Here is a 27,556-nt window from a genome sequence, read left to right on the forward strand (position 1 = left end):
CTCTTGCCACACCCACCTGCCCGGCGGCGCCCAGTGAGCGTCGTGGGAGAAAGATTTACCTAGGGCGGCGGCGGGAGTCGCGCGCATCCAGCCCGGGAGGTCCTTCCTCCCCGCCCCACTGCGCCGCGGCCCCCGCCCCGCCCCCTGGCCCGAGGCCCCGCCCCCGGCCCGGCCGGGTCCCGCCCCTCCCTCCAGAGAGGGCGGGGACCAGGCGGCGGCCGCAGTCGCAGGAATATGCTGGAAGCCGGCGGGCGGACGCCCGGGCGGTGCTGAAGGGACAGTTCCCGCCGCCAAACTTGCCCCGCGGCGGCCGGGAGGGTGGGGCGGCCCCCGACCCCGCGGGGGCACGTGAGCGATGGAGACCATCTGGATCTACCAGTTCCGCCTCATCGTGATCGGGGACTCCACGGTGGGCAAGTCGTGCCTCCTGCACCGCTTCACGCAGGGCCGCTTCCCCGGGCTGCGCTCCCCCGCCTGCGACCCCACGGTCGGCGTGGACTTCTTCTCCCGCCTGCTGGAGATCGAGCCCGGCAAGCGGATCAAGCTGCAGCTGTGGGACACGGCGGGGCAGGAGCGCTTCAGGTAGGGCCGCGGCGACCCCGGGGCACCCCGGGGACCGCCCCCGCCCAGCTCGGAGGAGGCTCCGGCCCTTCCCTCTCGAAAGTGCAAACACTCCATCCTCGCTTCCCCTTTGCCCCTCCTCTTCCAGGGACGACTTCCTCCTCCGCAATTTCTCACTTCTTTCTTTGGCGCCCATTTCCTGCGCCCTTCCTTTCCCGCCCGAACCGGGGGGGGGGGGGGGGGCCCAGTCGCGGACCCCCTCTTGCCCCGCGCTCTCTGCCCCTGCGGATGTTGGGACCCCCAAGTCTTCGGCACCCCTTCCCCTGCCGCCTGCTCCCCAAACTCGGCGGGCGCCCTCGCTGCGCACACCCTGACCCGGCCCCCCGCTTCCGAGCGCCCTTTCTGCACCCCGCTCTGTGCGGCCCGGGGAGGACTGCAAAAGTGGGGTTCCCACGTCGGTGATCGGTCCTTCCGGCTCGACGGCGAGCGCCGCTCCCGCCCAGCCTGCCCGAGCTCCCTGGGCACGGTACAGAGAGGGAGGAGGATGCGGTAATGGTTGGAACACCTCGCGGCACCGAATGCGGTCATCAGAAATGCTGGGCCATGTGACCCGTGGGAATGTGTCTTAGGTGGCAGCTGGATGGAACGGCAGGGACACAGGCACAGCGTGGTGGTGGAAGGGGGGTGAGGGGGGGTCCTTGTTTTGTTTAGTTAGGGCTCAGTTGTCTTTAGAAGTTGCTCATCGTTGGTGGTTTAGTGGAGAAGAGAGAGACACACTGAGATTTTGTCACGAACTTTTCCTGTAGGGGATTGATAAGGGGTGCCTAACGTTCCAGGGTGCTAATACGTCAGAAAATGCGATCTGAATAGAGAAAGAGGGCTCCAAATGAAGAGTCTCATTCCAATGTTCACGGAGACCCTGAAGGAACGATTTTGCAAAGACAACTCAGGTTACGCAAATAAAAATTAAATGTGATTTGTTCGCATTTCCTGGATATTTAAGGCTGAACCGCCTAATAAAGCATATTTTTAAATTCTAGGAGTTGAGGACACTCTTTTTTTTAGAGAAAGGTAGGAAATTTGATACACTGTAATGTTTTGGATTGTGGCTTTTTTGTTTTTGTTGTTTTTTTTTTTTTTAAGATTGCACTGTCACCTGTAACTCACTTAAGCAAGCATTTTGCAGTCTTTAGCAAGTACTCGGCTTGTGAAACGCAGGAATCCATGAGGGGACTTCCCAAACGTGGCTTCCCCTCACCAGCCCCAGCTGGTCCCTTTCCAAGGAGATCGGCCTCTTCTGTGATAGAGGATGTACCAACTTTTAAAGTTCTGGCTTCCATTCCCAGCTACACGCCGATTCAGACAGATGATAAGTGAACCAACTGCTTAGCTCGCTCAGACCTTAGTTTTCTCCTATGTATGAAGTGGAAAGATGATAACACCAGCCTTGCAGAGAGATATTAAAGCTTCCTGTTTAATTAGAGTTCCATGAAGAATTTTGTTTTACCCTTTGGGGAATCTTTTCTTTCTTTTTTTTTTTTTAAACATTCAAACAATTTATTCAGCCATATTAAAAATTGACTAGATGAGATTGGGAATCCTTTTTTTAGTTAAAATAAGGTTTCAGATATCTGATTCCTCATCTATAAAATGGTGTCATTACGATCTCTTAAGATTCCTTCCAGTTTTACCATTTGTTTTTAAGATTTTTATTTATTTATTTGACAGAAAACGGGAGGGGGAACACAAGCAGAGGGAGTCGGAGAGGGAAAAGCAGACTCCCCAGCGAGCAGGGAGTCCCATGGGGGACTGTATCCCAGGACCCTGAGGTCAAGACCCAAGCTGAAGGCAGAGGCTTAACCCACTGAGCTACCGAGGCACCCTCCAGTTTTACTTTTAAGACTGATTGCAAATTCCTGTCCTTGGCATCTCCGTCAGAGATGAAACTTTAGATATTTTGTGGTCCCCAAAAAAAGCGTTTACTAATAGCTCTTGCTTTACGCTCTGAAATGAATATAATAAAAACATATTCTTTATGCCTTAAACTCCTAAAAACTAGTGAGTTGCAACTACAAGAATCATAAGTAGTAAAATCTTATTGTATTTAATCATTTCCTTAAAAGTTGCCCCTCAACTTATTGACAAGATAGTTAAGGATAATTAATTTGTTAGAGTTTAAAGTCCTTTCTGCTAAATAGATCATTGTTTTTAATGTCTTTGAGCACATGTAAATAGTAATTCGTTGTATATACATTATTAAAACCAGAGTACCTCTCCCATAACAATACAAGGACATTTAGGGAATGTTTACTGACAATGAGTCATGCTTTGTTTTGTCTGGCTCTTTACCAAAGATATATTCATAAATACATACGTATTTCAGTAGCTACCTCCAAATACTTGATTTTCTGTTAAGCAGAATATTTTACCATATAAAACAACCATTGTTAAATCATTCTGTATCTTTATCTAAGAACACAGATAACATTTTGAATAGTAAATATCCTACACATTTTATTTCATAGCAAGGTACTAGAGTTCATGAAGATATTAGCCATATCATATCATTAGGAATTCATGGGAAATTTTATATTTGAAGGTTTATTATTGATTGGCTACAAATTAGCAAAAAAGGAATCTTTTTTTTTTTTTTAAGATTTTGTTTATTTATTAGACAGAGAGATCACAAGTAGGCAGAGAGGCAGGCAGAGAGAGATGGGGAATTCCTCAGGCTCCCTGCTAAGCAGAGAGCCTGATGCAGGGCTAGATCCCAGGACCCCAAGACCATAACCTGAGCCAAAAGCAGAGGCTTTAACCCACTGAGCCACTCAGGCACCCCAAAAAGGAATCTTCTTTAGATAACTCAGGGTGTAGCTTGAAAGCGTTAAGAAAACAGAACAAAATAATGAGCTGATATTTATTGCCATACTTAGCCTTAGTTTTCTAACCCCAAGCTTGAGATATAATCAACACATAAAGCCTTAATTTTCAATGTTTAGATTAACACATGCTAGAAGACATAATTACTTGCAAAAAATAAGAACGAACAAAAGATCAAAGCAAAAATGGGCTTACAAAAATAATATATGTGAGTGTACCATAAATTGTAATATTCTTATTGACACTGTGTTAATGACAATAAATGTCAAATTCCTGTATTAAGGAGAGTCAAAATTACAGTCCCTTCGTTAAAGATGAAAATGTATTTCTCAGGTGTAAAAGTCTCAAGGTAACTGGTCTGTGTTGGTGGAGGGACTCTGCTCTGAGCCATCATTCGGGTACCATTCTTTTGAATTTTCTGCCAGCCCTAAGATATTATCTTCTTTGTGAACACTGTGTTCCGGCATGAGGGACAGGGGAAAAAAACCAAAACGTTAAATCAAACAATGTTCCTTTTTTTTTTTTTTTTTTTTTTTTAAGTAGGCTCCATGCCTAATATGGGGCTTGAATTCACAACCCCAAGGTCAAGAGTTGCGCGCTCCAGCGAGTAGGCCAGCCACCCAGGTGTCCCAGCAATGTTCCTCTTAAGCAAATGAGACCACTGTGGGACAGATCACTTCAGCTCTAAGTTCGCTGAGAAGAAGTTAGTTCCAAGACCACAGTTAGGCTGAGCCACCATGTATGTGCCCTTGAAGAAGGGAAGGTGGGTCTGGCATTGTGGATTTTGCAGGGAAACTAGCAAACCCCACTTTCACAGTGGACAAAGTTTAGCAGGAAAGGAGGCAAGACTATCCTAAAACACAGTTTTAATAAAGATAAATATTAGAAGGTGCTAGAAGTGTGGAAAGCATCAACTATAAGGATAAAAATGTTGAACTTCCCATGGAAAGCGCTTAAAGCAATATGAAGATAAAATGAGATAAAGAAATAGCTACGTTGCCTTGTAGGGATAGGAGATTTCACAGCTTCAATCCAGATTTTGCTTTTTATTTCTTGTTGTCTGATCTTTGGGGTGTTATGGTTACAGCGAGTGATTATAAAGCTAGCTATAGGGGCACCTGGATGGCTCAGTGGGTTAAAGCCTCTGCCTTTAGCTCAGGTCATGATCCCAGAGTCCTGGGATCAAGCCCCGCATCAGGCTCTCTGCTCAGCAGGGAGCCTGCTTCCTCCTCTCTCTGCCTGCCTCTCTGCCTACTTGTGATCTCTGTCAAATAAATAAATAAAATCTTTTTTTTTTTTTTTTTAAAGCTAGCTATAAAGAGAATAGGATATTCTTGGTAGAATGCTTCTCATAGTGTGTCCTGCCGCACCGTTATCCCTTGTGATTCTTTTTTAACAAGGAATTCTGTGCCCAGGTAAATTTGGGAATCCCTGAACTCCATGTATCACTCTCTTAGAAACTGATATCAAAGGCTCCCAGAAGTCATGCAGCAAAGAAGCCCGTTTAACTTTGATTAAACCATCATGTCTCAAATTTTATTTTTTTAAATATAAAAATTTACGCTAACTCATGCTGGAAGGAGTGTAACCCCAGAGAGGCTCCACGGATGAGCTCCTGTGGTCACATCCTTGGAGCAGAACCCCTGAACTTCTGAGGTGTAGAGCGACGGCGGACCTTCTGTTGTTCCTTTACCAGCAAATTAGCAAAGGGCTTTAAGTAGCCAGTGCTGCTGAGGGATAGCCCTGCCCTCCACTGGCCCCCAGCATCTGCGGGAACGTTCTGAGCCTCGCCCCGCCCTCCATGTGCCTTATCGTCTCTTTTTCTATAGCACCTCTTCTCTAGATCTTTCTCTTCCTGTCGTGTCCTACCTCTCCTTCAGTGGCTTATTTTCCCCACTACCCTCTCCTGTCTGTCCCTCTCCCCCTTCCTCCCATCCTCTTTCTCCTTCCTTCTCACCGCAGAGTGTCTCTTGCTCGCATTTCATTTTCTCTGTCCCGCTGGCTCCCTTATGTCTCTGCTGCCTCCCTCCCCTCAAAATACGCATGTGAATAATGTTTAAATGTGGCTTAATTTGCCTCTGAAACCAATAATACATGATATGTTAATTCTTGAATTTAAATTGTAAAAAGATAAAAAAAAATTAAAGTGGCTTAACTTACATTCTTTGTTTTTTAATTTTTTTTTAAGATTTTATTAATTTATTCGACAGAGATCACAAGTAGGTAGAGAGGCAGGCGGGCGTGGCGGTGGGGGTGGAGCAGGCTCCCCGATGAGCAGAGAGCCCGATGCAGGGCCCGATCCCAGGACCCTGTGATCGTGACCTGAGCAGAAGGCAGAGGCTTAACCCACTGAGCCACCCAGGCGCCCCTTAAGAGAACGTTTTGAATGCTCAAACTAAATTGCTTCATTTTGGTTTTGATTCCTTCCCTCTTGATTGCAGTTCGTAGTCTTCAAGAGAACAAGATTTTCCAGTCCTGGATCCATGGGTTCATAACAGCATGTGCCACAGAGCGGAAGTTGTCCGCAATTAAGTGCCACAGTCAGCACAGTCTCCTGTCGGTCCAAGTTTTTAGAAACAGTAAAAGCAATGCTCTATTTGTGTTGAGTCATCAGATAAAATAATGTCTTGGTTTAAATTATTTGTGCTGTAGGGGTGCCTGGATGGCTCAGGTCAGGATCCTGGGGATCCTGGGATGGGGCCCTGCACGGGGCTCTCTGCTTAGCAGGGATCCTGCTTCTCCCTCTCCCTCTGCCCCTCCCCCTCCTTCCGCCCCTCCCCCTCCCTTTGCCCAGCCTGGCACTTATGCTCACTCCCACTCTCAAATAAATACATCTTAAAAAAAAAAAAAAAACTAAAAATAAAAGTAAATGAAAATTTCTACCCCACACACTCTACCTGGCTTATCACGAAACATCTCATTAGGGTAAAAATCACTGTTTTCTGAAAGGAACGTAATAAATGTACTATTACTATGTAATAAAATACTGGTCTAACCTTCAAGAGTCCCAGAAAAACATGAAGCAAAGTTCAAAGTATGTTCTAAATTTATAAGTGTATTTCTAGTTTAAGCTGTAAAATAATTTCGAAATACAGGTGAGCCATTGTGTATATAAGAGTGAGTAAGCAAGCATTGATGGCTAGCTCACATATTATTTTAGTTTGGCTTAAAATCTTAACAGTGTTCTCTTGAACATTCTAAAATGTAGTAAAGTTTTTCTGTTTTTCTTCCTATGGTAGCGATTTAGGAACAACTTGCTAAGTCCAAACTGCTTTACTGGCGGCAAGTCTTTAAGACCACCAGCTGGTATCAATAGCAAGGATATAAAAAAGCCATCAAAATAACTCAGTGCCAACAAAATACTGAGGTGAAGGGGCAGAGACTTCTTTTTTTTTAATATTTTATTTTATTATTATTTTTTATTAACATGTAATGTATTATTTGTTTCAGGGGTACAGGTCTGGGATTCATCAGTCTTACACAATTCACAGCACTCACCATAGCACATACCCTCCCCAATGTCCTTCACCCCGCTCCCCCATTCCTCCCACCTCCCTCCACTCCAGCAACTCTCAGTTTGTTTCCCGAGACCAAGACTCTCTTAAGGTTTGTCTCCCTCTCTGGTTTCCTCGTGTTTCATTTTTTCCTTCCTTACCCTAGGATCCTTTGCCTTGTTTCTTAAATACCACCTATCAGTGAGATTGAATGATTGTCTTTCTCTGATAGGCTTATTTCACTTAGCATAATACCCTCTAGTTCCATCCACATCATTGCAAATGGCAAGCTTTTTGAGTTTTTTGATGGCTGCTTAGTATTCCATTGTATATATACACCACATCTTCTTTATCCATTCATGTGTTGATGGACATCTAGGTTCTTTCCATAGCTTGGATATTGTGGACATTGCTGCTAATAACATTTTGGTGCACGTGCCTCTTCGGATCACTACATTTGCATCTTTGCGGTAAATACCCAGTAGTGCGATTGCTGGGTCATAGGGTAGCTCTATTTTCAACTTCTTGAGGAACCTCCATGTTGTTTTCCAGAGTGGCTGTACCAGCAAGGAAGCTGAGACTCCTCTTAGGCTTGCTTCCATGTTACTTATGTGGTGAGTGAGTTGGAAGTCATGTGCAAAATGTCTTGGCAGAGCCATGCTCAGAAGGTCACCAGTGACTTTTCTTGGCAAAATGTGATCTTTCTCTATGCCTATTTTTTTTTTAATTCATTTATTTATTTTTTAGTTATCTCCACACCCAATGTGGGGCTTGAACTCATGGCCCCTGAGATCAAGAGCTGCACACCCTTTCAACGTGGCCAGCCAGGAGCCTTATTAATATTTTTTTTCTAATTTTTATATGATTGGGTATGGTTTCTTTTTAAATTATCTTGCTGTACTAAGAATGTTAAAAGTGGTTTTCCTTCTGATTTTTAAGTCTTTGTAAGTATATTTCCTTTTCGTAGGACTTACTGGCCTACAGCCTCACGCAAGGCTTAGGGACAACCTTAATAACAGATTCCTGCATCAGAAATACAAAAGAATGGTGTGGGACCCAAACTGCACCCTCCCTGAGAAACGATTGAGAAAGCATACTCCAGACAGGAGTTAGGTGATATTAAGAACTTACTGGCGTGATGAAGAAAAGATATAATTTCTTAAATACTAGATATTGCCTTTTGTTTTCCTTCAATGTAGCATTTTGCAGAGTGATGTTAATAGGTGTAATTTGAGAAGAGGCTTCCTTGATCAAATAATATGGGAAATGTTGGGCTGTTGCAGGATTCCTCAGTTTCTAATCTACGGATATAGTAATATATATTGGGAATCCCCAAGGTAGATGTGGTGTTTCCCTAACCCAGAGTCCTTTTACACAGGGCATTTTATTTTATTTTATTTTATTTTAAGATTTTTATTTGTTTGTCAGAGGGAAAGGGAGAAAGCAAGCACCAGGAGGGGTGGGTGGCGGGCAGAGGGAGAATCAGGCTCCCCACTGAGCAGGGAGCCCGAGGTGGGACTCGATCCCAGGACCCCGAACTTATGGCCTGAGCTGAAGGCAGACACTTAATCGACTGAGCACCCAGGCGCCTCTACGCGGAGCAGTTTAGGAACTGGTAGGTCAGCAGGTAGCTGGAGCACTTCAGGAGACAACACTTCAAAAAAAGAAAAAAAAAAGTATGAGCAATTCCTTAAATTTTAGGAATATATTGAGAATCTCTCCCAGTTTCTTTTTTCATGTGATTCTCCATGTTCCTTTTTGCTGCTGCTCCTGTGTATGATGTCATCCGATTTCCCCTCTAAAACTCTTGATGTTTTTAGGAAAAATCCAGTATCCCTTCAGAATCCCTTGGTTTGTGTCCCCTCAGTCAAAAATAAGAGGTGATCTTCCTGACTTCTAGCCCTTTGTCACACTTTGACTCAGATCACATGGGACCTTCGGCATTTGTTTTAAACACAGAACCTCCCAGTGGTAATCACTAGAGAAACTGGAAGAAAGGTAAAGGAGCAAATGGATGAAACTTCTTAATTTCAGATTGTTTAGGTACGAAAGAGCTACCGTAGGAAGGCTGTGGGAAAGCGAATGTCAGTGACGCAGATAGGAGGTGAAACTGAAGACCGATTTGCTAGAATAGATGGATAGACTGTGGAAAGAGGAATTACAAGTGAGAGAGAAGATGCTGTTTGCTACATAGCAGACAACCATTGGCAGCAAAGAAAATTAGTGAGGAAGGGAGCCGGGGGATAGACACGTGAAAGAAGGCACAGAGGGGCCCCTAGGGGCTCAGCTGGTTATTCACCTGACTCCAGTTCAGGTCATTATCTCAGAGTTCTGGGATCGAGCCCCACATCAGGCTCCGCATTCAGCAGGGAGTCTGGTTCTCCCTCTGCTCCCCCTGGTCATGTTCTCTCTCTCTCTCAAATAAATAAATAAAATCTTTAAAAAAAAAAAAAAGTGCTGTAGGGATCAGCCACACTGTGGTCAGCATACTGGCCATTTTACCCATAAATAACTGTAACCACAGGACCGGGAGAGAACAGACAGGGGATCTGCTAATAGCAGACTCAGTTGTTAATAATACAGTTAATGTCCAGAACGGCTTTAACTTGCCCCAGAGGTTATAGCTCCTGGGTGGTTTGCTCAAGGACCCTGTTCTCTTAACTGTGTGTTCCGAGCTCTTTCTGCTGCACCAGGCCTCCTATCGTGATGGAAGAGACTTTTGCTGCACGCTGTGAAGTTTCTGTCCTGAGAAGTACTTTGTGGGCACACAGCCACCTCCCCCCGACCTCCATCTTTTCTATACCCGCGTTAGTTACCGGCTCCACCCAAACTGTAATTTTACTGCTGTGTTCAGAAAACAGGGGGGAAGTAGCTTTGCACACAGCAGCAGTACTGATCACTGGCAGCAGACAGCTGTGGCTGCACGGACCCTTCCCCCGCCCCCATGCAGTGCTCCCTGGCTGCACTGCTGCACTCAGCGGCAGGAACGAGCCCAGTCGCTGCTGTGGACAAGCCTGTATGATGTGTCCCCCCTCGTTAGACAAGGAGAGGCTTCGGGTCCCGCCCAGAGCTAGCTACCAGCAAATGCTGGCCCAGGTGACCTCTGATTTCATAAGTGCCACAGAGTAGCTTTCCAGTCCTTCAGCCCTGTCCCCTTTTGTCCTAGAGAAATAAAATCAACCAGGATGATTTCCTTGTGGAAATCCAGGCACTGAGTCAGCTTAACTGTTTGTCCAGCACTAGATCTAATAACAAATAGAAACATAAGTAGGAGGTGGGGGTGTCTGGGTGGCTCTGTCAGTTAAGCGTCCCACTCTTGGTTACAGCTTAAGTCAAGATCTTGGGTCATGGGATCAAGCCCCTCATAGGGCTCTGCGCCCAGGAGGAGTCAGCTTGAGATTCTCTCTCTCTCTCTCTCAAATGAATAAATAGAATTTTTTCTAAAAATCAGTAAGCTATAGTCTCACTTTCAAGGTCCATGCTGTCCCTCGACGGTACGGACTATGCTGCTGGAACGAAGAGACTGCCCGAATCTGGCTTCTTAAATTTTGCAGGGCTTTTTGCTCCTCCCGTAATAAAGTGGACGATCAGGGTGGCTTTGCCTCAGGACCAGCTTCCAGGATTCTTGTCACTGTTTCCCAGTGAGCTGGAAGGAGGGGGAGGAGGCCAACTGCAAATGGCTTCTCCGAGGGGTTGGATGGCAGACTGCACACACGACTTCTCCTGTCCCATTAATCTGGATTTCATGACGTGACCATAGCGGACTGCAAGAGAGCTGGGGAACACAGTCTCTCCCAAAACTTGGGAGTTCTGCCAGGAAAGGAAGACAGGAAGAGCACAGCCTGGGGAACAGTTGTCTTTGTCCGTGAGTTGTAGCTAGAAAGATAATAATCAAATTTTTGCAATAAGGGCTGATAAGTATGAAAGTCAGTTCCAGCGGCAGAACAAGGGGAGGCATCATCCTCCGTACCTCGGGCGAGGGCCCATTTCAAAGGATGGATCCCAGAGAGGCTGGTCCTTGATGCTGGGACGTGAAGGATGTGTGAGTAGAGGGGGAAGGAACAAACGGACCAACTACAGCAGAGAAAGAAGTGGCTTCCGGTAATGATGGCAAATTGAACACCTGTATCCATTCTAGACTTTTTTCCCTGAACTCTCACTAAATGAGGATAGCTTTGTCTTGGAACCATAAACTCTCATCAAGGAGAGTTAGGTAAGGAGACAACAGCACCAAAGTTTGGGAAGCAGGAAAGCAGGTGGAGGGCTGGTCAGTGAATTAGCAGATTCAAGAAAACGGGCTTCTAAGCAACGGAAGGACAAAAGCTAACAACCAACCCAGTATATTCCGGTATATTCCATTGAAACTCCAGATACTTCTGGAAGTAAGAGTGCGAAAATAAGAATCATTGATTGCCAGTCTGGTTAAGAAAGTTTGGGTTCTCACATCCCTACCACCATCCCACACACCAGGTAAAATCCTCTCCCCCCACATTGGCAAAAACTGGAAATTTATCCTTGGGAAAGTTAAGTCTTCAGTTAGAAGAACCAGGCAGAGTTGAAGTCAGTCTGCCTTATTAAAAATAAGGGCGTTTAGTGAATGCGTGCTTGTCCGATGCTAATACAGTCTAGTTCTCTCACCTCTCCCCTGCTCAGCTTCCAGAACGCTGCCATCAGCCAATACCCCCCACCTTCAAACATTGGTGAAACCATTTCTGTTCTGAAGGATCTGACCAGCCCCAAAGAAGAAATGTAAGGTACCAACTTGAGAGATCCTGCAACTAAGTGATCCAGCCTCAATTTCTGGCCATGGGGCTTTTGGTGTCAATGCAAGACTGCAAGAAATATTAGAGGGGACCCTGGGTGGCTCAGTCGGTTAAACTTCTGCCTTTGGCTCAGATCATGATCCCAGACTGGGATCGAGTCCTGCATCGGGCTCTCTGCTCAGCAGGGAGCCTGCTTCTCCCTCTCCCTCTGCTGCTCCCCCTGCTTGTGTGTACTCTCGCTTTCTGTCAAATAAATAAATAAAATCTTTAAAAAAAAAAAATCAGCCCAGCTTCTTTATCATTCTTCCCATTCATATGAGGGGAGCTTGTTACTACAGCAAGCCTGGCCTATCTTCACAAACACACAGGATAATTATAAGCCTAGAAAAGGTTGTACAGGGAAGAAGTCACAGTTTATTTCAGGGCTTGGCAATGAAAAGAATGCCTGTGATCAGAAAAACACAAATGCCAAGGAAGGATCTGCCTAAAATTATGATGTCATGATACTGGCTGTTGGGGGTTGGGGGAAAGGAAGGATGTGTGGTAAGTGCGCATGTCACTTTGATGAAAACACGAGCTTAGGAAAAAGGAGGGGCACCTGGGGGGCTCCGTCGGTGGAGCCACTGACTCTTGGTTTCGGCTCAGGTCGTGATCTCAGTTGTGGGACTGAGCCCCGCATCAGGCTCTGTGCTCAGGGGGACTCTGCCTCTCTCCGTCTCCCTCACTCTTCTGCCCACCCCCATCCGCGCGTGCGAGTGAGCTCTCTCTCTTGCTCGATCTCAAATAAATAAGTAAAATCTTTTTCAGAAAAAGAGGGAAAAGAACATGAACGGAATCTGTTCAAATGCCTTGAAAATGAAAGCCCCATCACTTCAGAGACAGCGATGTGGGGAGCTACACAAAAGCACACGAGACAGAGCAGTGCAGAGAAGATTGTGTGGAAACAGATATAAGTCACAAAAATGGTGGAGGAATTATAACCCAAGAAAAACTATTCTTTTTTTTTTTTTTAAGATTTTATTTATTTATTTGACACAGAGAGGGAGAGGTCACAAGTAGGCAGAGAGGCAGGCAGAGGGGGCGGGGAAGCAGGCTCCCTGCTGAGCAGAAAGCCCGATGCGGGGCTCCATGTGGGGCTCGATCCCAGAACCCTTAGATCATGACCTGAGCCGAAGGCAGAGGCTTAACCCACTGAGCCACCCAGGCGCCCCAAAAAACTATTTTTTAGTTGTGTTAGATTACATAATGCTCGGTGTTATATGGAACATAAAGTAATCATGAGAAGATGGTCATTGTCTTATTTTTATTTGGCAGAAGAATGCCAGAAAGCGTTGGAAGTGCGTGCTGAAGTCTTCGATGTTTTCTGGTAACACACTGAGTAGAAAATAAGCATCCCGTCATTATCACCTTGCGGACAGTTAGCGAAGCTAGAAACAAACCGTTCCCATTCATTTCCAAATAAACTCTTCCGATTTTCACATATAACTTGTTCTACTTTCCGGAAACCACTGGAAACTACAATTTGAATCCCTACCAACTGTAAAAGAGCAGTTTTTGAGAAAATGTGGATGATTTCACCTATATGCTTATAAGTATATGCAGTTATTCAGCCCATTTCTCTCCTTTTGGCTTCGCAAATCCCTGCTGTATAAATAGCAAAAGGAGAAAAGCTTTTTGGTATTTCTCTGTTCCGTTTGCTCTGCATTTGCGTGCTGCCTTGGCACAGTCTGACAGTAGGAACTTACTCAGCTGTGGATGTGTTCCTTTACAAATACTGCGAGAACTGCTCGTGCCCAGGTAGACACTGGGGAGACAGCAGTCCAGAAAAACCGACAGCAATCCTTGCTTTCGTGAAACTCATCTGCTAGTGGAGGAGTCAGTCTCTAACCACATAAGCTGGAAAACTACATAGGGTGTCGGTGTTAAGTGCTGTGGAGGAAACTAGAAGGTAAGAGGCGAATAGAGCGTTGTAGGAGCTGGAAAGACCTCACTGTCATCCAGTGAGGATCTCTCAGAGAAGGAAAACAGAAGGTGGTCGTGGGAATTACATACAGTCAGAGAGAGACTGTGGCTCGTGAGGTGTTGTCAGTAATGCACTTAGCTTCTTCAACCACAGACTTGATCTTTTATGCAGAGACCCTGAGAGTACACAAAGAAAAAAGAGTTTTAATGTTTGCATGTATAAAGAAGGATTTCCTAAGTCGTGAGCTCCACATTTCAGAATCTCAGGGCAGAGGAGGGCTGGTAGCCTCGGTGATCATAAAAGGAAGAGGAGAAACTTGTGTTTTCATCTCTTGAAGGCTGTCCTAAGAGCCTGACTCACAAAGCCAAGTGATTTTACCACGTGAAACAGGTAAATACAGTGTCAACACAGTGACCGTTTCCAGAAGGGCAGTGGGAACGTGATGTCATGGTAGAAGGCACGCGCGAGGCTAAGGCATTCGTAGACTGCTTACTGGCAGTAGCCTTTGGCATCCAAGTCCGTCTCTCCTCTAAATGCCAACTTTACAACTGGCAAAGCCACAAGAAGGGCATTTCCAGGATGGAACATCTGGTTTATTTTACTTTTTTATTTATTTTTTTCAGTATTCCAAGATTCATTGCTTATGCACCACACCCAGAGCTGCACGCAGCCCCTGCGCTCCTTAATACCCACCGCCAGGCTCACCCCCTCCCCCCACCCTGGTTTGTTTTCCCTAAGTCAGTCAGCAAGTGCTCTGTACCTTGTCACTTTTTTAAGACGCCTGTGCACATCCAACAAAATTCATATTAATAGCATAAAAGGTTTAGATAATCTGGTCACTCTCAAATAAAATTTTATATTAAGTAATTATAGTAGAAATAATCGTGTGCCTTCCAGGACCTGTAGACTTTTGTCCTTCATATGACAGCAGCGTCTTGTTCTCTGTTTCCTCCAGGAAACTAGTTAACTGTTTAATTTGAGATATTTACATTTTTTAGAATCTCAGTCTCACACGTCATGTGGGCCAAAAAAATTCCAGATTCCCCGAGGCTCTTCATTCACCCAGGAGTGCATCGCTCCCATATTAAGTCCTTTGTTGTAAACGTCAGCAACCCCTGGTGCTATCAGTATCCCTTGTCTACATAGTGTTTTAGGAAAAAGAAAATTAAGAGGAAAATTAACATAAAATAGTTGGCCATTTTTCTTTTCTGAAGCAAAAATAGTGCAAGAATCAACCTTGCAGGGGCACCTGGCCGGCTCAGTCAGTTAAACGTCTGCCTTTGGCTCAGATCATGGTCTCGGGGTCCTGGGCTCGAGCCCCACATCGGGCTCCGTGCTCCAAGAGGAGTCTGCTTCTCCCTGTCCGATTCCCCCGGCTTGTGCTCTCTTGCTCTCTGTCTCTCAAATGGATAAATAAAATCTTTAAAAAAAAAAAAAAAAAAAAGGAATGGTTGAAAGAAAATGTGGTATAGACATAAAATTGAGTCGTATTCAGCCATTGAAAAAAGGAAATTCCGTCATAGGCGACAACATAGGTGAATCTTGAAGACGTTCTGCTAAGTGAAAATAACCAGTTACAGGACAAATACGGCATGATTCTGCATCTGTGAGGCATCTACAGTGATCAGGTGCATGGAACCAGAAAGAAGAGTGGTTCCCACGGGCTGGGGAGAGGGAGAAGGAAGTGAGTTGCAGTTCGCTGGGTATGAAGTTTCGGTCATGCAAGATGAGAAGGTTCTAGAGATGTGATGTACAGTATTGTGCTTACACTTTAAAACAAGAGATGGACCTCTTATATTTTTACCAATTTCAAAAAAGCATGAGTTTTGGCCTCATGTGGATGTGGAAGGTTATAAAACGTTTGTGACTCTGTTTGGTCATTGTTCTCTTGCAAAATACATGTGGACTCTGTCTGGTCTTTGGTTGCCAGCACCAAAAGGGGCTTGAGGAAATCTAAATCTTCACGAAACGGAAGTTTCTAGAAGCATGTCTGAGGCACAGAGACTTGACTGGAAGCTGAAAGGGCCAGGCTTGGAATGAATCAGAAGATCCCAGGAGTTCTGGGCAACGAGAGCCAAAGGAGGCCAGGGTGGTCCTCCCCCTGCTGTCGTCCTCTGTCACCGGGCAGCTCACTGCCATAAGAAGCCCCAAATGGCCAGCCAGCAGTCTCAGCTAATTCCGTAGAAGCATCCCAGCGTTCTCTTGTGAAAGCATTTCTCCCTGGGATACTAAAACCCTGACGTCAGCAGAGTTCAGAGTCACGGGGATTAGAAGCAACAAAAAATTGTAGTGACTCATTAAGTGTAATTGTGAAAGGCCTCATCATCCGACTTCCACCCTTTGTCTCCCAAACCACAGCCTCTGTTTATGAGGAAAACCACCTCGTACTCGGTCCCTCGCGCGTTTAAAACACGTACATTCCGAATCCTGCTGGAATCTTTCAAGCTGTTACCTCCTGAACGTAGGTGTAACTGAGTCTTAACCCGTTCCCCAGTTTTGCAGGGCCAGATGCAGGACAGTGACACGGTAAGATCAACGAACCGCACAGCATCTGCCCATTTCCCTGTCTCTACCTCTGCTAAGTGACATCTTTGGTCTGTAGCACAGTGTGGGATGCCACATCCATGTGTCAGGGGTCCTGTAAGTTCACAGATGGGGGTGCTGGCATGGTTTGAGTCCACATTCCGTGTCTGTTACAGTGGGGACGCGTCGGCGTCCCCTCCATGATGATCGCGCCAGAGAAACATACCATAATCCAGAGTGTCAGTAGCTGCTGAGAAATTGACTTCTGACCAGCGACAGTCTAGGCAAGAGAAAGTCTTTGTCGAGCCCCATCACTGCCTCCATCTCTGTGCCCTGATCACTTTGAGTCTAAACTGGGGTGAAGATACGGACTGATAATGACATGACAGGGTATTTTGTTTCAGCGGTTATTAGGAATGCTCCCCAGAGGGGAGTGGGAGTGAGGACTTGCAGAGAATACCCGCATTCACAGGCCCCAGGCCCGTCAGTATACCTCGCGCCCACCCCCACACCACCCTTAGCCTCTGCTTATGAATTGGTGTAGATCCTCACCTACCTCTTTCCATCTCCTTCTCTGGAAGAAGTACCACAAGACGGCCACAAATGGGAGGGGCTTTCTTTTCCACGAAACTTCAAGTCCGCTGTTGAGTGGGGCTGACTGAGGCCAGCACGCCGCACAGAGGCATCTGTAAGGCAGACGTGAGCGTTCTCCCCCTTTAGTTATAGGGAAATTCCGGTAAGGCCACAGGTTGAGAGGGTCCTGCAAAAGCCAGCGTGCTGGGCACGTGAGTCTTGTTACTCTAGGACTCCCATCCTGCCTGTATACATGGCTTCTGCTTGGTGACCATGTTCCAGCCTGCTGAAACAGGACGCCCAGCTCCGGGGAGCACTCAGATTACACTCTCGCCTGGCGTTCCAGGCAGTTAGTGTCTGTTCAAGCCAGGTTGTAAGTCAAGAACTAGTTCTCAAAAGTATAATGACTCTTGACAAAGAGAGCAGAACTTTATTCCAAAATGCCACTCCTGTAATCGCCCGGCGGAACCTTCCCCAGGCTTGACAGAGCATCCCAGTCGGCTGTGCATACTTCTGGTAGGTGCCATCAGATCTGATGGACCATGGGCCAAGCAGCCAAGCTCCGTGCATTGTACCTTGGGCCAGCCGAAGGGACTTCTCTTGCTTTCTGCCCTATTAAGCTGATAGCCTTTTGGGTCTCCGACTTAATGGGTCAGAGAAGTACCTTCAAATATTATACAAGTGTCCCCCACGATCCAAAAAGGCCCACCAAGTATTAAGCTTTTTTCTTCTTGGTAGCGGACATAAGATGCACAGGTCATCTTTGGAGAGGTTTTAACACCACTCCTCAGATTAAGGGACCACCCTCTCCCAAGAAACTTCACAGAAATTACTGACTGCTGTATTTTCGTGGGATTTATCCTTGGGGTGGATCTATCTGTCTATATTTATTTATTTTTTTTTTTTTTAAAGATTATTTATTTATTTATTTATTTGAGAAAGAGGCAGAGGAGAGAGCATGAGCGAGGAGAAGGTCAGGGAGAAGGAGACTCCCCGTGGAGGTGGGAGCCCGATGCGGGACTCGATCCCGGAACTCCGGGATCATGACCTGAGCCGAAAGCAGTCGTCCAACCAACTGAGCCACCCAGGCGTCCCTATCTGTCTATATTTAATTTATCCGCTCTTCTCTAGCCACTGACGTGCTCATAGAATCTCAGCGACCTTGGTATGAGAATAGAACACTCTGCTAATGGCTCTCAATATTGGGCACCTTTCTCTCTTTTTTTTTTTTTGCACTGCTGGTATCTCTTTCCCTAAAACGTCCTCATTCTCTCTGCCGCTTCTCCCGTTTCTCCAGTGGCCGTGTTCCTGGCTTTACCAGATCCACCACTTACCTCCTCACTAAGAACGGGCGCCAGGCACTTGAGAATCACTGGATATTCGGGGACGTGGCCCCTGCTCACCTTTCACAATTAGCAAACCAATATCCCGAACTCAGAAAGTGGAGGGAGGTGGAGAAGGGTGGTGTGCAAGAGATACTAACTTGAACCCGGTTCATTCTGCCTGCCAGCCTGAGAAACAGAAGGACCAAGCGACCGTCATATTTCCTGCAATGGAGGTATCCAATAAGAGGAGCGAAATGTTCCTCCGGTTCTCTTTTGTGGGGAGAAAGGTTGAAAGGGAAATGCTGTTCCTTCCTATAGTAGAAGTCTAAGTGTGAGAGAAGGGGAGAAGAGTTTCTCCTGATGCCAGCGGTGTTCCTTGGCGGTGTTGAATGTCTACTTGGGATTGGTTATAATTAATTCATGGGGACACCAGCCTGCCTGGTTGAGTGATTTTCCCAGAAGCATTCAGCCGCATGCCGGACTGCTCCAGAGATGAATTTTCCCCGATGAGTGTAGCCGTGGGGGAGGAGCTTGGGAATTTAGGTATTTCCAAGAGACCAATGATAGTGATGTCTCACAGAACAACGAAAGAGGTAAAAATAGGAGGGTATTAATGTAATGGGTAGAGAGTAACAGAGTTACTCAGTAGATTACAAATGTGGATACAGTTTTAAAGTTGCCACTGAACATGGGCTGCAGAGTGTGAGCTTTTGATCAAAAGTAGGCTATAAATCCACAGGTTTGGATGTAGTGAATTTCTTTCTTTTTTTTTTTTTAAGATTTTATTTATTTATTTGACAGAGAGAGATCACAAGTAGGCAGAGAGGCAGGCAGAGAGAGAGAGGAGGAAGCAGGCTCCCCGCTGAGCAGAGAGCCCGATGTGGGACTCGATCCCAGGACCCTGAGATCATGACCCGAGCCGAAGGCAGCGGCTTAACCCACTGAGCCACCCAGGCGCCCCTGGATGTAGTGAATTTCTGATAATGAAAAGGAAGTAGATGAAAAAGGAAGAATAGAGGGGGTGGTTCTTTAGAAACGAGGAGAAGTCGAGTAGCAGAGGTGACAGCAGACAACCCGTCCAGCGACTGGAGTAGAATGACAGGAATTGAGTTGGAAAGCAAAGCAAAGCACTGATGTCTTCAGCACATGGAGAATGACCACGCACTTGGCTGATGACAACAGATGACAGAGCCAGATAGCATATGCCTCAAAGGAGCAGAGAAGTTTTGGGTTTAGAGAGGTTTTCTTTCTGGTTTTGTTTTGTTCTGGTTTGTTTTTTTGGTTTTTTGTTTTTATGACACGGGCTGGGAGAGAATTATCTGGAAGTGGCATTGGGGAAGCAGAAACCATCTCCTCCAGATCCTATAGGAAGAGCAACTCAGTCAGGCTGCAGGGAAGCTGTGTGATCCGGAAATGAAATTACACACAGCAGGTGTCAGGAAAGGCAAGGAGGAGGGAAAACTTTCTGCCAGGAGACATGCCTTTGAATATGGGATAGCAGTCACTCATAATGTAGCTTTCAGGTGTATAAGACCCACTCGGTTTCTTGAATACTCAAAACCAAACTGGGGTGCCGGCCTTGGGGCTCGATCCCAGGACCTGGGATCATGACCTGAGCCGAAGGCAGACACTCAACTGACTGAGCCACCCAGGCACCCCAAAGATAAAATCTTAAAAAAAAAGATCAGATCTTCCACTTGGGAGGAACAAGGATCTGCTGAGTACTTGTATCCCTGAAGCTGTCCCCCGTGAGTCACCTTCCCCATTAGACCAGCATTGTGCTGGATTCAGCAGGCGCCATGTCCCCTTCCCAGTTTTGCCAGAGGGTAACCTCATAACTCTTTTTTTTTTCCCAAGAGTTTATTTATTTATTTGACAGAGAGAGAGAGAGATCACAAGTAGGCAGAGAGGCAGGCAGAGAGAGGAGGAAGCAGGCTCCCTGCTGAGCAGGGAGCCCAATGCGGGGCTCCATCCCAGGACCCTGGGATCATGACCTGAGCCGAAGGCAGAGGCTTTAACGCACTGAGCCACCCAGGTGCCCCTCTCATAACTCTTAATTTTTCTCGTAACACACCTGAGACCAGATTGGAACCCATTCCTTTTTCTCTCCCTTCCTTCTCTTCTTTCCTTCCCTCTGTTTCCCCCCTCCCCTAATATTTTTTCCCCTTTATATCATCCATTCATTCAGTGAGACTTTCAAAGCCCAGAAGGAAATAGTTAAAGTAACCCGCAGCAAGATGTTGTTGCCCACAGAGAACTGCTACTCTCATCAACTCTGCAATTCTTTGTAGGGAGGCCGACCTACATAGTTCTTCTAGGATCTGTACCCTGCTTCTATAACACCTGTGAGAACTTCTGGAGACCTCACTGTGACCCAAGAGAGCAGGTCCAAAGAAAGATAGTTGCTCCGCATCTCCTTCTGTAAGACCTGCCTTTCAAGTTCTGGTTTTCAGTCTATAGGCCTGGCTCTTCCCCTTAATAACTGACAGCAGGGTTGCCCAGTTGTTTTAGGGGAGACCTGTCCCCCCAGGACAACCATATCTGAATCTGAAACCTAACCAGATCGAATTCTAAGCCTAATATCCATGCCCACACATAGAAGCTGAAGATCAAGTTATTACATAGAAAATGACAGGGGTGTCTGTGATCGAGCCCCACACTGGGCTCTCTGCTAGGTGGGGAGCCTGCTTCCCGCTCTCTCTCTGCCTGCCTCTCTGCCTGCTTGTGATCTCTCTCTCTCTCTGTCAAATAATTAAATAAATAAAAGAAAATCTTAAAAATGACAGATGTCATATTGAGACCATTTATTCCAACTAATCATTAATAAGGGCTGGTTTATACTGTACATGGTATCTATTTTGCCATAATTTCATGCTATAGAATAACATGCCAGCTGTATTCCCAGTGTGTTTGCAAAATTAAATACAAAGGGCTAGAAAACATGGCCTTTCCCACAGTGTAAGACATGCCTCTGCCTAATACAAAAGCAGTTCAGCTGCTTTTGTAGTTTTGTGTTCAACCACAAAAGTATGTCTCTATAAATTAAACTAGTGGTAGATTAAACAGGGGGGATAAAAGTAATGCAGACTTGATGTTGGGTAAATTAAAGCTTTCAGTCCAATAATGTAGCCTTAGTTGTGTTTCTTTTAAGGCCCTGCACGCCTGCCTAAATTCACACGTATAAAGATAACTAGCAAAACAGTAACAAGTTATCCTTCAATTTTTTTTTAAGTTCAGCAACTTAAATGAACTACGTCTGAAGCCTGCCAAAGTTGGTGGGAGAATTTTTCTTATTGTCAGTGGCTGCGTAGTGCAGTCGTCCTTGAGAATCTCTCTACTAAGAATTCTGAAGAGGCGGCGCCTGGATGGCCCAGTCAGTTAAACGTCCCATTCTTGATTTCGGTTGAGGTCGTGATCTCAGGGCTATGAGATCGAGCCCCACGTCAGGGGAGTCTTCTGGGGATTCTCTCCCACTCCTTCTGCCCCTCTTCCTGCTCTCTTGCCCACTCTCTCTCTCCAAAGTAAATTAAAAAAAATCTGGGGCCCCTGGACAGCTCAGTCTGTTGAACACCTGCCTTCAGCTCAGGTCATGATCCCAGGCTCCTGGGATCGAGTCCCAAGTTGGGCTCCTTGCTCAGTGGGGAGCCTGCGTCTCCCTCTGCCTCTACCTGCGGCTCCCCCTGCTTATGCTCTCTCTCTGTGTCAAATAAATAGATAAAATCTTAAAAAATAAAAAATAAAAAAAGAATCCTGAGGAGAAGCAGGGAAGCAAATGAAAGGGAAAGAAAAAAGAGGTGGAGTACTTTCTTCACACTCCCACAACAAATGAGGTTTGGGGTATTGGGTCACTGAACTGAGCTGTGATTTCAGCAGTAAGGGTAATGAAGGTACAGAGGAGATGGAAGAGAGTATTGGTTGCCCTACGGACCCCCCCACAGAGATCTTTGGGGGTCAGATGAGCTTCATTAAGGATCATCTCAATGTTCAAGATCGTTGACTGCTCAGAAACTGAGACACGGACCATCTTTGCTTCGTACGACACTTAACACTTTTCCTCCCCGTTAAGATGAATCAGTCCAGTATAACAAATATTAAATGACACCTGTCATTTGCCAGGTAGTATGCTTGTTGGATACTTGAGAAAAGATGACCCTCAAGAGCCTTGAATTGAGTGGGAGACATACCAGCCAATCCGATCAGCACACGGTGAAAACGGATCGAGTCGTAATGGCAATATGCCAGAGGCTCAATGGAGTTAGAAGAAGATTGCCTAAGAGAGGTGGAGAACAGAGCCCAGGAGCAGGGAAGGCTTCTCATATATATGATTTTTGAACTTGTGCTTGAAGGAGAAATAGGAGTTATCGAGGCAGAAAAGGGTAGAAGACATTCTAGGTGGGAAAAAATAACATGTAAAGGCGAGAAATAGAAGAGAGAGTATGGCCTTGCCACCTTGCCTCATGGTTCGATCAGGAAATAAACAGCACATTTGAAGGGTTAACTAAAAGTTTAATGAAGTGGGAAGTGACCATATCTGGAAGTATGGACAAGGTGAAGGACGTCAGCAAAGGATGGTGAGGCATTCAGAGTTAGCAATGACGAAAGCCATTCACCGCCTGGCCAAAAGAGACAGGAAGGAGAATGGATTTCCCAAACCCAGTGGAACCCATTAGAAAGGCGCTTCCCGATGGGAGCCATGACCAGAAACAGGAACACAGCTGCTCTTCAGCCATGGTCTGGCTGAGACAAAGAGAAGAGTGGACGCCCAACCTCTTTCCTCTAGTCTCCGGCTGGTGCTTCCACGGGCTGGACCTCACTGCAACTGGGCAACTTCATCAAATCTTTCCAAATCCCTATTTTTAATCCCAGTAATGTAATAATGACTCTTACCAGATACTTGAACATAAAAACGAATCATTGTAAGTGCAAGATGACATACGATGTAAGTCCTTTTGTCCATTTAAGAATAACCACACTTCAATGTTCTGTCCTTGGATGAAACCAGCTCGCCTGTTAGTTTCAGAGCACTTTTGTCCACTTAAGACACTTCCTGTTTGATTTCTAAGTTCGGGTTAAGTCACAATGAGCTACCTTCACCTTTGATTACGGTGCTACATTGGAAGGGGAGAAGCAGAACGTGTCCTTTGACAACCCGTTTTTCTCCTTATTTTCCAGATCAATAACACGATCTTACTACCGCAACTCAGTTGGTGGGTTTTTGGTGTTTGACATCACCAACCGACAGTCTTTCGAACACGTGAAAGATTGGCTGGAGGAGGCAAAAATGCACGTGCAGCCGTTTCGGATTGTGTTTCTGCTGGTGGGGCACAAGTGTGACTTGGCTTCGCGACGTCAGGTGACGAGGGAAGAAGCCGAAAACCTGTCCGCAGACTGTGGTATGAAGTATATAGAAACCTCTGCCAAAGACGCCACAAATGTCGAGGAATCCTTCACCATCTTGACGAGAGACATTTATGAGCTTATTAAAAGGGGGGAAATTTGTATTCAGGATGGCTGGGAAGGGGTTAAAAGTGGTTTTGTTCCAAATACTGTGCATTCTTCTGAGGAGGCAGTGAAACCCAGAAAAGAGTGCTTCTGCTGACTTCAGATCGGCCAGAGAGCGGCAGTGGAGAGACTGGGGGTCATCTCGGGATAAACACCAACATTAACGGCAGAACAGTCACGACAAAGAGACTCCCGCCTGCCTCCACCCTCCTTCGGAAGGTATTTAATTCAGATCGCTATGCTTCCCTGCTACACGACCACACCGAGTATTTTGTTCAGTTATCAGGCAAAGCAGACAACTTTTTCTTGAAACTTGAGCATCTACAGAGTTACTCCCATTCCCACTTCGTTATCGTATAGCTCACTTTAATGTCCACGTATATCCATAATATCATTTTTCTTGACAATTAGAAATGGGTTTTGGGGGGTATACAGTCCGACCGGAAAGATTATATCAGCCCTTGCATTCTCATGAGTTAATTTGTTGATATGGAATAGTAAAGTGGATTTCAGAGTGCACTGTTGGCTTACAAAGTAAACAATCTCAGACGTGTCTTCAACTGGGACTAAAATAACTTCCTTGTATAAGGTACCGCGTTTTTAACCATTCTGTGAAATGTTTACCTTCCCTTAATTTGCCTGAACATAACAAAATAAGTTTTATACTCCTTTTGTTCTCTTATTTACTGCTCCTGATAATCTGAGTTTTCTAATTTTTAATTTATTGATTAAATTTTCCTCCTGCAGGCACATTGTGATCACAAACTCATATTTCATAACTTACATTTCCATTCTCTTAACCATCCCTCATCGCAGAGGGGCACCAAGCTCAGCCCCTTTCTGAAATCATGGTTTTACTGTTAAAATAGTATCTCCATTTGTTTGAAAACCAAAGTAATATGGTGGAAAGCATATTTAACGAAAAACCAGAAAACCTGGGTCCTAAGCTTGCGGTTTCTGTACCAGTACTTGGGCATGAGTGAGTCACTTAACCTCACTGCATGTCAGTGCTCTCCACTGTAAAATGAGGCTAATAAACCCATTTGTTTTGCTTCGTGGGATTATTTTGAGAATCAAGTGCATCGTGTGAATAGCTCCGTAAAGAAAAAGCATTTTGCAAAAATGAGCCTGGTATCAGCTGCTCCTGGGCATACTATTATTATATGTACAACAGTTGAGAATTTTGTTTTCTCGTGTTCTTTCCTTTCGTGCCCACATTCTGTAGAGGGAGCAGAAGAAGGTGCATGCTTTCGTGGACCTGGGGGGCATCTCTTGGTTTCGTGTATGCCCTCCACCCTCTTGCTCTGAAACACCGCTCCTCCACTGTGGAAATGATAGGGAGGGAAATCCCAGGAGACTTAATTCAATCAGAAGTCGTGTTTGAATGTGGGTTTTGTACATCTTTGAAGTAGGTATTTAATTATATTTTAAATACTTGTACCTTTTCTGGGTTCGTGGAAGTATTTCTAGTAGTGCTTATGGAAAGAAGAATATAAATGATAACATCACTGTAATATCGTGAAGAGTTCTATTGTCAACATTTTTTTGATATCCTTGTATTAATTTCACTCGAGGGAGTTCAAACTGTAATTGATCAGATGAGAAGAGCTGTCCCCCAAACGTGAAGTCATCTATTTTCACTGCGGCAGTTGTAAATCTCAGAAACTGAGTATCTAGCAACAATTTAAAGTACAGGGCCCCTGTGCCTACTTGTAAAGCTAAACTATAAAATATGACTTAACTTTCAGTGGACGCCCTTTATAAGACTAACATTAGGGTAAGACTAATAATCAGCCTAGAGGGTACAATGTGTTCCAAGATTTAGAATAGAACCACAGAGTCCGAAGAAACAAATGGAAATGCAGGGCCCCCCAAAATTGATACTTAACCAAGGTCACACAAAAGCAGAAGCAAGCTAGAACTCTGCCTGGTCAGGGTTCCTTCCGTATCCCTGCTGTGTCAGGGGTGTGTGCACATGTGTGCGTGTGTGGCAAAGCAAAGCGAAAATATGATCCAGCTGAATCTACAAAATACTAAAATTGGGCCATAACAATCTGAACTTATAGAAGAGTTGTTTGTGGTGCAAACAATACTAAAATGAACAGTAACTACAAAGATTGGAGTTCTTTTATTTTTTTTTTAAGATTGTATTTATTTATTTGACAGAGATCACAAGTAGGCAGAGAGGCAGGCAGAGAGAGAGGGGCAAGCAGGCTCCCTGCTGAGCAGAGAACCTGATGCGGGGCTCGATTCCAGGACCCTGGGATCATGACCTGAGCCAAAGGCAGAGGCTTTAACCCACTAAGCCACCCAGGCGCCCCAAAGGTTGGAGTTCTTATGCAAACTTGCCAAATGTCTGTATAATCTTAGCCAGATATTTTTTCCGTATATATATATATATATAGAGAGAGAGAGAGATAGATAGATAGATATAGATATATAAAATAACTGACCTATTTTCTTACACATTATTATGGAAAAGATGGATAATGACGCCAAAATGATAAAAATAGTTGCTCCAGGCAAAACATTTGGACTGTCTTACAAGTCAGATATACTTGAATCAGATGTACTTGAAATTATTTAATTTAAAATTCACTTAATTTAAATATAAACCTATTTAAATTTAAAATTCAGAACTAATAGATGATGTAGCTAATTACCAAACATTTTAAATAAACATGATAAAGAAGAAATGAAAAACCCTCTGATCGTATAATACACTGGTCCCTGACACTTTTCGTCTTGAGTTGCATTAACTCTTTCAGTGCCTGAGTAAATGGGATGGTTCATTAAATGGTAAGCTTAAGCCAAAATGATTTTGTAAACGAAATGCTTCTAAATGTGGCCTTTGTACACCTAAGAGGAGCAATCACGATTTCTTTGAGAGTTTACACTGGGTTTCCAAAAGCCTCCAAGTCCTCCATGATTTTTTTTAGCGGCCACCAAAGTAGCCTTTATTATTGTTAAGATAACTGCCAATCTATTTATCCAACTTTACGGCATCCAGAAACTGAATCTGTGGATTAATAAAATCCTTTTAGGGGTGCTTTTGATTTTATCTTGCCTTGGTTCCATCACGTACAAAGCTTCCGCTGACTTCAAAGTGTGCACTGTATTTGAATAATTTCCTTAGGTCTGACAGAGTCACAAGGATTTGAAAGCCTGAAGACCTATTGCAGAAGCTAATTCATTTGTTCCCCAGTAACTGCCTGGAGAGATTTAGTTGGAAATGCACAGGAAACGTGTAAATCTTTAAGGGGGGAGGGGAGAAGAAGAAGAAGAAAGACTATAAAGGCTTTTAAAGTTAGATCCCTTGAATGTTAATATAGAATACATTCCCAACAAGAAGCTCGCTCTTGGAAATTCCGCAGCTGATAAATAGCCATCTCTATTTCAAAATCTTTCTAAATCCCAGTGTTTTCACCACACTTTCCTGAGCGACCAATCCTCACCTGATCTTAACTAACACTTTTCTCCTGAACTTGGAGGAACTGCTACATGACTTGGTATTTCCATAATCCTAATCACCGATGGAAGTAGACACGTGAGTGCTGAGCTGTGACAATCTGTAACAATCATTGCAGACTCTGATTCACTTACTATGCATGATGATGGTAGAGAATAAAAGAAGAGAAAAGAAAACTTTTGAAGATTACTCTCTGGAAAATTTGTTTGTCTTTTTTTAAATAGTGCCTAAAACATTGTCTTATTGGTGTGCTCTAAAGTGACTAGTAATCAATGATTATTATGTTGAATTAATCCTATTAAATGTGGATTCCATATACATAGTTTAAATTTCTACATTCCACAGAGAAACAAACATGTTTGGCTACAATCATCTCTTGCCAGTTTGTTTTTTTTTTTTTAGAATGACAACCAATGGAAGAAAGACGTGGTCTACATTTTTTTCGAAATGTGTTATTATTGTTATTTGATTTTAAATAATGAATAAAAAGAATGAGAATGAGA

General features: G+C 44.8%; 1 protein-coding gene across 2 annotated transcripts; it reads left to right on the forward strand.

The window, feature by feature from the left end:
* The first annotated feature begins 174 nt into the window (after positions 1-174).
* RAB39A (RAB39A, member RAS oncogene family) lies at positions 175-27,556 on the forward strand. 2 transcript variants are annotated; one of them, XR_014298665.1, is made up of 3 exons: positions 188-582; positions 23,255-24,173; positions 24,290-27,556. XR_014298665.1 is itself a non-coding variant. In XM_082682772.1 (2 exons), exons 1-2 carry the CDS (start codon positions 356-358, stop codon positions 23,679-23,681), a joined length of 654 nt encoding a protein of 217 aa, XP_082538898.1. In that variant the 5' UTR covers positions 175-355; the 3' UTR covers positions 23,682-27,556. The 2 variants fall into 2 exon arrangements, 1 of the variants encoding a protein (XP_082538898.1); XM_082682772.1 differs by having other exon boundaries at positions 175-582; positions 23,255-27,556.

Source organism: Mustela nivalis (genome assembly GCF_964662115.1).
Source record: "Mustela nivalis genome assembly, chromosome: 9".
Classification (NCBI taxonomy): Eukaryota; Metazoa; Chordata; class Mammalia; order Carnivora; family Mustelidae; genus Mustela; species Mustela nivalis.